At 38.2% G+C, this 12,411-nt stretch overlaps 1 protein-coding gene across 4 annotated transcripts in view; it reads right to left on the bottom strand.

The window, feature by feature from the left end:
• Positions 1 to 12,411, bottom strand: part of LOC149803953 (inter-alpha-trypsin inhibitor heavy chain H3-like) — a 115,612-nt gene that overhangs the window by 89,515 nt on the left and 13,686 nt on the right. For all 4 annotated transcript variants that reach the window (XM_089953787.1, XM_089953788.1, XM_089953785.1 and 1 more), the window contains exon 6: positions 11,128 to 11,413. In XM_089953787.1, the coding sequence (XP_089809913.1) occupies positions 11,128 to 11,413 (286 nt within the window). The remainder of the gene's footprint in view (positions 1 to 11,127; positions 11,414 to 12,411) is intronic.

Below are 12,411 nucleotides of genomic sequence, written 5' to 3'. Positions count from 1 at the left end.
ACTGAGAATCAATAATAACAGTGGCATGAACACACAACTGCAGGTCGATTACCATGACAACGGTTTCTGTTTCACACACAGCTTCCTACGGATCAATAACATTATCATGATCTCTCGTAATGTTGTATGATGGGGAAATATTTAAAAAACATAAATAATACTTCTACGAGTAATTAATTACGATGTAATTAATTACGATGTAATTAGTTAAACTGACTAATTACGATCATAAAAAACCAACCATCTACGAAGAAACCTATATATTACAAAGTAATCTCCCCTTATATAATCAAAAATTCAGTAGTGTATGGAGGACCTACTGTGACATAAATTAAAAAAATTAATTCAATGTGGTGATGATAGTTAATAATGTGGTGATGATAGTTAATAATGTGGTGATGATAGTTATTGATACTTAAAGATAATTTTCTGTTTATATTTTTTCGAAAAAGCTGTTTTATATATATTTTCTGCGACTTTTTGTACTGAATGCGAGTGAATATCAAAATATTTCGCAGCAGCACACATCGAACGAAACATAATTACTTTGCCAGTTTCTATGCTTGTGGAAATTACCGCCCTCTTTCCGATTGTCTTACATCTTCCTGTATTACCGCGTGTATTATTCTCGCTGTGAGAGATAGCTTGTAAATTGGATAAATTATTGTTTTGAGTATCCCCGTCAATATGATCAATAACAAGACCGTCATTGATCACTCCGAAGAAACATTCATACGTAAATCTATGACACAGATAATGTTTCTTTCCCCCCCCCCGCATGTGAACATTAGATAACCAACATTAGTAATATAACCAACTTGTCTCTTCAACTTGCAGTGTCTGATGATACCATTAATATTTGATTCATAGTTTGTTATGACAGGATGTGGGACAAATATATTTTGCTCCATTATAATAATATTATACGTTTAAATCATTGTTTGTCTGAAATCTTGATATATAATGCCTCACGGATTTTGTAGCGTTTTCACCGCTATTATTTTTTTTTGTCATAATATCTTTTAAGCTCTCTGAACCGTTTCCCGCCACACTTCCCACATAATTCTGTCTTTCCTCGCACTCCAATACCACACCGTAGACATGGTATTGGTCCTAGACTTCCTCGTCGTATGTTTTGTGAGTGCATCCAACAAAATTCCCTTCTACAGGATTTGTTGCATCGATTTACCGAGCCGATCATCAACCATCTGCATTGGGACATTGTATATATATATATAATTTTCTTTATTTAAATATTTGTTTTAATTATATGAACGAGTTTGAGAGATTATCCCAAACTAGGCCTGTTAAATATAAATTCAACCTTGACAGATTATCTTCTGACTTGCCAGTGCGAGATTTGGTTGATCCGAAAAATAAAAGTTTGATTTCGAAAATTCACGACGCCAAGAAAGAATTTTACACGGATGGTGCATCTCATACATGGTCAACGTTCAAGATTATACGCACTGACGGAGTCAAGGACGCTGTCAAGGACGCCACAATGAACGACAAGCGAGCGGCAACTATCATTAACTACATCGCTGAATACGAGGGCAATCAAAAAATATTTCTTCAGAGTAAAATTTATTGTATTAACAGAAACAGATAGTTGGATTATCCGTGACAAATATGATCCTGTCCTTGGCAATAATAAAACTATCATATTAAGTAAAAATTCCAGACCGGGTCTACTGACAGGTATTGACAAACCGTATTATGAGCGAGCATATCCTGTAACGGCGGTTATTTATGGAATCTATGAGATAAATAAAAAACCCAACGTTGATAAACTAGCGCCGATGAAATTTTCAAGGTTAAATTGTGTGGCTGAACGAGTAATAGAACACTTTACAAACGCGATGCGTGGAAATGGATTAACCGATTTAAGGCGTGAGAAAATAAACTCGTGGGCTGATTCAGTTAAGGATACCGGTGCTACAATAAAAGATGTTGCTGAGTTAGGAAAAATATTAAAATTTCCAATAACTGTGGCGACAATAACGGGAGAAGTACTGTACCAGTCGAAATATAAATCGAAGGGAGCTCCAATAAATATTATCGATCATAACGCGCACGCATGGACTAACGCGGTAACAATATTTCCACGAGATCGAACTGTTAGATTTTACTCCCCAGATAATTCTGGGGCAGATAATTCTGGGGCAGATAGTATGTTTGATTTTATCAACGAAATAAGTAAAACCGATCTTGTATCGGTATGGTTATTTAAAAGTAATGAGGAGGGTGAATTTGATCAGTTTGTCAAACCGAACGGTGAAATATATCGCACAGAATCCCTCCATGACGAGATGAAAAATCTTGCGACGTTTTTACAGTGCAAGCACGCGGAAAATACTGACAAATTACTAACTAATTGTTTTACCGTTCCATCTGTTGCGGCTCATTTCGCCAGAGAACGAAATTCATGGAAACCAACACGATTTGATTTACTCGAGGACGTACGCGCAAGTTGCGTCGAATATGGACATGGCGGATTATGGAATACCAAATACAATTACAATGATGTTATTTCGGTTGATATGGTTGCATGTTATCCAGGAAGTTTTCTGGGATACGGAGATTGTTCTACGTACTTTGAAAGATTTGGTCACCCTACAAACGAGATGAAGCGAGTGGCAATTAATGGACCATTACCTGATTTTGATCTGACTGGATTCGCCTGTATTGAATCATTTGAGCTTAACGAAAATCTTCACAAGATTTGTTATGTTTGGTTTGGCAGACATTTTTGTGAAAAACGTTGGGCACCTATAGTTTTGTTGCGATATATGCTAGATTGTATGATACTGACATCGTTGGTGGTCAGTGAGGCAATTATATCATATCATGCACAGACCAAAGTTTGGTTGCCCATGTCAGATTCTGAAGTTATTAGCGAGTTTAAGGAAAAATATCCTGATATTTCCGAAGATGATATTCCTAATAAACTCAAAACCGCAAAAGATCTCGGTAGAAAAATTATAGGAAAATTTACTCAAGGTGGTGCATATGATTATAAAAGACATCACGCACGATTAATTCTAGATGATGCCGAGTACGATTTTATAATCGCTGATACAACGGCGAAAAATACGTTTGTAAATCGAGAGAGTGTTTATTTATCCGACGGAACAAAATTAGGTACGATCGTTAGTTACATAAATGACGTCTCCCAGCAATATACTCATCTAAGATCTTCCATGTTGGCTTATGTTTCTATAAATTTATTATCGATGATTAATAGATTTCCTGAGACCGCAGTCAGAGTCGCAACAGATTCGTTTTATATTTCAAGTAAATATTTAGAACCTGTTATGAAATTTACAAGTAATGATGAACGATGGGGTTCATGGAGAATAAAAAAGGAACTATTACACAATTATGTAGAATCAGCAGATGTTCCAGTGAGAGATTTTTATCGTGAGGGTAATAAAATATCAGAAATGTCGAAAGCACCATCGTTGAGTGATCCAATAACCAGATATAAGACAATATATCTCAATGGACCTGGTGGATGCGGCAAAACAACTCGAACGATTAATGTTTTTAGAAATTCAGATATAATCGTGCTGACACCCACACATAGACTTGCACGTGAGATGAAACAGCGGCAAGTACAATCGTGCACGTATCATAGTTTCTTTCGGTGGCGCGGGGATACATGGACTCCTGAACGGATGGGAGAAAAATATATACCTAAAATAATTATTTGGGATGAGATATGCACGGTCTCATTGGATACATTAAAAATGTTTCTTGATTGGTTGTTGACGAAAAATACCGCCATAATAATGTGTGGCGATCATGGTCAACCTCCGCCCTTTGTTGGACCATCTCCAAATGATTGGTTAAAAAATTTCGTTGATTATTACGAAGAAATAGATGATGATCATAGAGCTCTTGATGCAAATTTGAAGGAGTTTAAAAAATTAATCAGATTACAATCAAACAAAATTCAGTGTGAAATAATACGTGGAGTGATCTCAGAGACATCAATGAGTGATTTTTTGAACTCATGGAGACCCAACGATTTGATCGTAGCAAGTAGAAAAATAATCAGAGACGCTTTGCAACAACAGTTATTTCAACTACATAAAGAAAAATACTCAGAACTACCCGTTCCGTTATGTTATAGACCATCAGATACACGAAAACAGAATATTAATGTTGATATTCCAGGACCCTTGACAGAGTCAAGGAAACAGAATCTCGTATTAAATGATATTGTCGCCGTTGATATCAGTGTGGTCGAAGATGCAATACACGCTGACAAATCTCCATGGGTGTTGGGATACGCCATGACGATCCACTCGTCTCAGGGATTAACTATTTCTGATACACGAGTCTGGATTGTAGACGATCGCATCGAGTGGTCAAATTTAGTTTATTTGGCGGTATCGAGGGTCAGAAATATATCTCAATTACGTAGAATCATAATTCCTGAAATCGTTGATAAATTTAACATCATCGATGATGATATAATAAGAAAAAAATTAATCGGATACAAACAATCTGATAAAAAAAATAAACGTGACTTTGATCTTGATGTTGAATTTATTATTGAGTTAAAACAGCAGCAGAACAATCATTGCGCATGTTGTAATTGTATAATGTTATGGCGGTATTCGAGTAATGATTCAAGACAATTTACCGTAGATAGAAAAGATAATAGTCGCGGTCATACACGAGAAAATACCATGTTGACCTGTCTTGAGTGTAATCGACGTCGGGGTGCAGGCACTAGTGCTAGTTAAGTGGTCGAAATCACCGGAGTGATCGCGGTGGTAGTTGTGTATCCGCGGAAATTATTTGTAGTTGTTCACGTGTAAATCCACGTTGAGGAGCGGCCGAATCTAATCTGTAGATTGCAGGTCTGGAAACGCCTACGTTTCTTCCAGTGGATCTTGTCACGGTAGATATTTTGTGTGTGGTAACACTCCAAATAGGATCGGTCGCTCTCGCTTTACCACCTTCAAGTTCACCAGGCTCATATAAATATCTGACTGTGACATCACCTAATATTTTTTGTTTTCCAGCATCTTTTCGTTGTGTTGGTATATTTTTTTTTGTGACCGCGCTAGTGGGTTTCATGTTGGTTGTTCGTGTGATCTCATTATTTAATGCAGCTATCACGCCTGGTAATCTTGCCACCCATTCGCGAGATCTTTTATCCTGAATAAATTCCCTCGCGTATTGATATCCAAATAACCGTTCAGCAAGTGTTCGATTAAATCGCTCAACAATTGCTTGATCACGGTGAATTGCAGTATGACCTCGTCGTATTTTGGTATTATGTTGTTTCATCAGCGATGATACTGGACCAAGAAATTCCTTGCCAGGATCAACCTGTAGTAGCTGTGGCCATCGTAGACCACCTCGTGGTCCACCACCTCGTTGATAAATTCGTTCAAACGCATCGGCTACTTCAGATGATGTTTTCGCTGATAGCGGCTCTGCTTCTTTATATCTACTTGCAACATCAACTACGGTTAGCGCATATTTGTACGTTTTTCCACGCACAGTATCATGCGGTAAAAACAGAATATCAGCTTGATGAACTTCATTAGGAACACTGACATCGAAATACGCGTGCTGAATTTGTTTAGGACGTGGTAGATAAATTTGCCATATTGCCTGCCTGGACAACCACGTTTTAGCAGTAGAATGTTTAACCGCCGCTGCATCAGCGAGTTTACCAATTGCTGCTTTGTCTCTCCAGTATCCTCTCGGCGAATAATAAATTGATTCCATTATTAATTACCAGCCCCAATCGCTAATTTACCTTTCATCGAGGATCTTACTAACCAATTAGCTAATGATTCTCTAATATTTTTATTTTTTATGGAATTTAATGAATGAATTAATTTTACATCTGCAATATGCCTATCTTGTAGATTTTGACTTTTATAAGCTACATCATGAGCATGACAAGCTCGATCAATAGCGTTTATTGGTTCCTCACCTGGTTTTGGTTGATCTTGATCATCGAGCCTGATATCGAGTCTGGTACCAGGACCGCAATAATTATATCCTGGTAGATGTTTTTCTCCGCTGTATTTAGCCCATGGAGCACCTGGAAACTTTGACATCAAATTAGCAATATCACCACCGCGCTTATTAGGTAAAAACGAAAATTTCTTTCTACCGCATATAGAACATTTTCCACCGTACGCTATTTTTTTATTTTTTGTTATAACCGTGGCTAAATCAGTAGTTGAAGTTTTAACTTTACAGCGTAAACAATATAGATTCATGTTATAATATATATGGATATAATTGATTTCTCAGCAACTCGGCAGCGAGAACCTGTTAAGCATCATCCTGCGCTACCGAACTCCATCAGAATGATTATCATAGGACCATCTGGATCGGGTAAGGCGCAATTATTACTTAATCTGATAATGAGATGGTTGAAATGGGATAAATTATATTTAGTAGCACCATCCGTTGATGATCAACGATGTTATGATGTACTTAAAGATTTCAATGAAAACGCGCGATTACTGGATGAGGATAATGATGTTATAGAGTTTATAACCGATATTGATGAAGCACCATCCGTAGATTCCATAGACGGATTTATTAATAATTTAGTTGTATACGACGATGTGATGCTAGATAAACAATCAAATCCAGCCAGAATATTTTCCCGAGGGAGACATAAAAATACAGACGTGATCTATGTTACTCAACGATATACACAAATTCCGAAGGTGATCAGAGACAACTGCAACATTTTAGTTGTGTTTAATGGCGTAGACACACACACGTTGCGAAATATTCATCAAACTTGGTGTGGTGGTGACACGGATATAATTAAATTCAAAAATTTCTTCTCACGAGCGCAAGCTACCCCGCATGGATTTATAACAATAAATTTACATGATCCAAGAACAAGATATCGTGTGGGTATTGATAAAATATTTGGGTAACAGGGGTGATGATAAAATTAAATTTAATTAAACAGATAATGAACAACTGTGCGTGGTTACGTCAAGGAACAACAGATAAATGCAACAAAAGGTGCCGTGGAGAACATTGCAAGAAACATAATTATCTTATAAAGAAAAAACCTCATGCTGGTCCACGAGGTTGTGTTGGTTGTAACAACGGCGTTAGAGGATTATATCAGATTTGTAAAAATTGCGGTGGAGATCGATACAGAAGTTTGATGATATATTATAAACACAGAAAGAACATAAATCCAAAAATAGAAAAACCACCATCAGAACTTGAATATTACTTGAAACATAGAACAAATTCCGAAGATTCAGATGAAGATGAAACAGATGAGGAAAAACGACAGCGAGAACGCGTTGAAAAATATTCATCAAACTTGGTATGGTGGTAAATTAATAGCAGCAGAGAGGGTACCTACCAACGTTGGTCGTCAAAAAAATAAACAAGAAATAAATAAACACGTAGAGTACTTTATTTTTTAGCTACTATTTCAAACTGAGGTTTTATTAGTACAATCGGTCATTACAGAAATAAAACATCTCAAGGAAAAGTTCATTTGTAAAATCTTGACCTTTCTACGAGATGATTTATTTGTTTGTTTTATTTGTTTTGTCGGAATTCTATGGTCTGTTCACCCTCTCTGCTGCTGCTTGCCACCGCTATGAGCAAAGCCGTCTCCGACCGATATATATAGCTGAACAGCAGGCAACCAACTAAGCGGCTGAAAAAAACTTTGCTGGTGGCTAGCGCTTGGAAAACTTATTTCCGAAACGCAATCGAAACCGTAACACTCACCATGAAAACGTACCCGGCCTTCAAGCGATGATGGAGACGACTGTTTTCAGCAAGGTCGAAACAAAGGTAATGATCGTATTAGGCAGGGGCGAAGGCGCCTTTTTGCTTGACGGTTTTAACCAATCTACTGGCTTGTTGATGAATTTGTTGTAATCCACGTCTTAAGTTAAGGACATCTACTACAGTTTTCTGCATATCGTACTTTTTTGCTTCTCGGCTAATTGTGCTGCCATCTAGTCTCGTTCGTAGGAGTTATTTACATTGATTACCTATCTTCAAAGCTCGTCCGTATTTTTGTGCCGAATGTTCATTTTTACAATTTCATTGGTCCTATCGTCGCTAATGGTCTGCAATACCTTGTTGTAGCTAAATGTTTTTGTCCCGCCTATTGTACTGGCAAATCAACTCCTGAAAGTGTTTGGTCGATGTCATAAATGGTGTGCATGCTGTCATGATTCTTTTCAGCTAGGGCTTGAAGATCATTTCTTATTTGTTTTGTCACAGAAACCTTTCCTGATGACAAATAATCCTTAATGTGCTTTGAATGGTGCGTTTGCAAGGTAGATGTATTTCAACATTCTTTGTCAGTTTTACGTCCCTCCAACCAGATATATTGTCGCCATCAGAATGAAATGCCATTTTAGATACTAAAGTCTCCATATATAGGCGGTGTCATTATTCGATTGACCCTGAAAAACTTGTTTATACGTCGGATGATCAGATAGTTTTGAGCAGCGATAATTTCGTCTTCAAATATCATTTACCTCCGCTTTTTAATCTCGGCGGTTTTTGGGTCGGTAGCCACAACTGCGCGGCTAGGTTGGAAAACCAAGTATAAATTTCTAATTCGGCTGTCATACTAACTGTCGTCGAACATTCAAGGGTCATTAAACTCCTTTATCTCAACAGCCAGAGTTACACGTTTGTTGAACAATTAAAAATAAATATAAATGGACGAACCATGATAGAACCAACATGTGATATGGGGCATCACTCTCAGTCCGTTTCCTCGGTGCTAAGGTCAAAGGCCCGAGGCCAAGCCGACCCTAATGTTTCCATCAGAGATACTTCTGGCTACATCCTTCACGAAGTCCTAGAAGCACTTGTCAAAACAAATATTTTCACCATCCGCAATCAGAACCTTCAGTGGATCAAGGCAGAGCGGAAATAGTTACAATCCATCCAGGGGATGGCGTAACCAATTCCAGAATTACGTTAACGATTTTGCTTTGTGCCAAATGAAGAAAGAAAAAAAACTATTCTTTACGAGCCGGCATGATAAAATAAACATGTGGTTTATAACGCATGAAAAACTCCTCGGTCTGTAATAACTATCGGGAACAAAACCGAGAATTCCGCTTTAATGCTGTAACGAGACCGACACGTTCGACTATTGTGCGAAAACATTGTGCCGCTTAAGCACCAATCTGCCTTGCACGCCATTTCTAAGAGCGAGTGCGTGCCAAATTACTTATAAAAGCCGACCCACTGGTTGCTTACGTTTTGATCTCACTCTCCGCCACACATGACGACGCCGGAAACTTTTGCGCTGGTGTTAATAACGTCAGCGAGACAAATGCGCGGTGTGAGACATTTATTTTTTCGCGAATCAGTAAATTAAAGGCAGCCTGTGCAGCGATGCAACGGTAGCTGTGTTTTATATTGCAGGTAACGTATATCGATGAGCTACTTGGGACCCTTGATGTTTTGACTTATCCGCCAGTTTGTTGTGCCTTGCGTTCTTGTGTTCCTCCTATTAGGCTATTAACGCGCGGAAACCCGCTTGCGAAAAAACTTAGGGTAAAGCCTGGCACTATCATGAAATGTCTATACGGAAAAGGTGAGCATGAAGGCAGCCAGCGCCGGGCAACCGACCCTGGATGGTTGGTAGTCGTCTACACCGTTGTCGATCTAATTAACCTGACGACTAGTCCAGAATTTTACTGCCTGACGTCCGACCGCGCCTAGGCAGAACTTTGAACGGGAGAAGCAACTTAATGTTTCCGAGGGAAACTCATTACCGTCAGCAGGCGCATTTTATGCTAACGACTCGAAATTTAGACATGTATACAGCGTCTAAAGGCGTCGAAAGGTAAGTCACATGTGTTGTACCGCCGTTGGAATAGATTGTGGCGTCGTCCGATTTTAGTAGCTTTGCAGGTGAAGCTTCTGAAGAACCAGAAAGGTTGTGACCCATGCGCGAGCACTTTGATGCCATCCGGTGCTATCCATTTTTTATGTTTACTGACAAAAAGCTGGTTCTGCTGAAGAAAAAAGAAAAGCCGATTTTTTTTTGTTTTGTTTTGTTGTTTATTTAAACAAATTTAATATTTTATTTTTGCTTCTGACGGTATCCCGGCTAAGGTAAAAACAAATCTTTCTTTATTTCCATTCTAGAGACTCGAGACACATTGTGTACAAAATATCGCGATTGACGTCCATTTTACCAACACCTTATGGCTTTGTCTGATCCGCATGCAGGTTATTCATCGGTTTGAGTGCGCGGTAGGAAACTCTGCGGCTTACTACCCATGACATCAAGTGCAACCTTGCTAACATTCGCAACTGGCGTGACCGCGACTTAAGCATCGACTTGCTCAGCTTGGTACTTAGCGGCGACGAGGTACCAAACTGTGACGCGAAGGTGGAACCCATCTGATCTATACCCTGTGAAGCGACGGCAGGTGGAGCGGCAGTGCCGTCTTGTTAACCGCAAGACCCCTGCGATCAACGCGAGGAAAGTCTCCTTAAAGTCTATGCAGCCTACTTAACGCTCCTCCAAAAGCTTGCCAATTACTTTTATTTAAGGGTTGACTGCAAAATTGCACAATTACACACCTGACAATAGATGACATATTGGTTAGCACTACAAGGAAGGTACATAGTCAAGGCGGGAAAAAAGCAATATAATAATTCCGTCCTGCCCTGAATCAGTCATTTAAATATTATTTATTTTCAGATACGGCAGGGAAAGGGAGCCACTTGAGACTTTTGGCCCAGCCTGCAACCAAAGCTTTAAACAGTTATGAAAACCCTTTTTAAAAAAGTTCCGCTAAGGGACATTAATCGTAACTGGCCTAAGGGCGGTATTTCTACTACTATTACCACCCTTATATTTACTGAGCATTATAAAGTCAAGATTGTTCTTGTATACCTTTAAACAAGAGCATACATACATACATACATACAACCCTGTCCGTCCGATCGGTTGCAAGGTAAAATATACGGCACTATGAAAGATTTATGGTGTTACTACAGTCACCGAAATTAATTTTCAACGCAATTACTACATACTGTGAGGCCAGAGGAAAATGATCGTAAGCATGACAAGTAATATTTCATCGTCTGAGATCAAAGTATTGTCCTTACCGCCAAAAGCTCTTTTCCTAGCTATAAATTGTGTTGCCTCCAAGATATTTTCTTCAGTGCAGTTGACCATTTCATTTTTCCAGAAGTTAGTGTCATCACTAAAGGTCATGATATTCATTCGGTCATCCTCGTGAAGCTCAGACAAAACGGTAGCCATTGCGCTCTTGACTTGGTCAATCTTTATTCCAGACATGGAACCGCTTACGTCCACAATAAATAGGACATCTTTTGGAAAAGGTTTGAATCCAGACGGAGCGAAGAAGTGTACAAAGTACCCATTGACCACCTTTAAAATTTAAAATAGAAACTCTTACAATTTGACTGAAGTATTAGCATTATGGTACTATCGATTCAGACTGAGCGTAAACTTTCATTCGGTCACAATGAAACAAAACCACTTCTGTTAGAGGGAGAGAGCTGACAGTTCACTTTAATGGTATATTCGTTTATATGGATGTTAACAAGCACATTGCCTCTCCTGAAAATCTGATAAATGGCAACGGGTCAAGCCTAACAGTAAAAGCCTGTGGCCATAACTATTTTAATAAAAAAGTTTTAAATTTATCCTTAGTTTTCTTGATCTTAACCTCAGTATCAAATATGTCAATCCAATATGTCAATCCAATATGTCAATCAAATATGTCAATCCAATATGTCAATCAAATATGTCAATCCAATATGTCAATCAAATATGTCAGTCCAGTATGTCAATCCAATATGTCAATCAAATATGTCAATCCAGTATGTCAATCCAATGTCAATCCAATATGTCAATCCAATATGTGGTTGGCAAGAAAAATATGAAGCAGAAACGTGCTTTAAAGGAAAATTTGTATGTTAAACATGATCAATAACTTTTCAAATTTTGATTTAAATCCTAATATCTTTGCTGTGAATTGGAGAGAGTACGCTTATTGTACTTTGTTTGGCCGCTTCTTTAATGTACCGTTCAACTGTAATATCTTTATATTTAGAGAACTCTATTCTCTATCCTCATATATATCGTTCGTTATAAATAAAAGTATAAAGAATGCACGATTTCAACATGCGTGTACATTAGGAAAGGCTTTGTGCACAATCACATACATTTTCGAGCCAAATTTAAAGTTAGGTTTTTGCAGTCGACATGCTTGAGTGGCTAGCCTTTTTCCTCCAGCTCTGTTTTTAAATTGAAATTTTCAGATTGATGACCAGCTTTTCGCCCTAAGTTGGTATAAGGAAAATCTCTGATTTGTTTTTGTAGTTTCTTTACGGGGTTTAAAATCTCATATATTATTATTGATT

This window comes from Sinohyriopsis cumingii, chromosome 3 (genome assembly GCF_028554795.1).
Source record: "Sinohyriopsis cumingii isolate HCF-2022 chromosome 3, ASM2855479v2, whole genome shotgun sequence".
Lineage (NCBI taxonomy): Eukaryota > Metazoa > Mollusca > Bivalvia > Unionida > Unionidae > Sinohyriopsis > Sinohyriopsis cumingii.
Note: the sequence above shows the minus strand (reverse complement) of the source record. Positions and strands in the feature narration are given on the sequence as shown.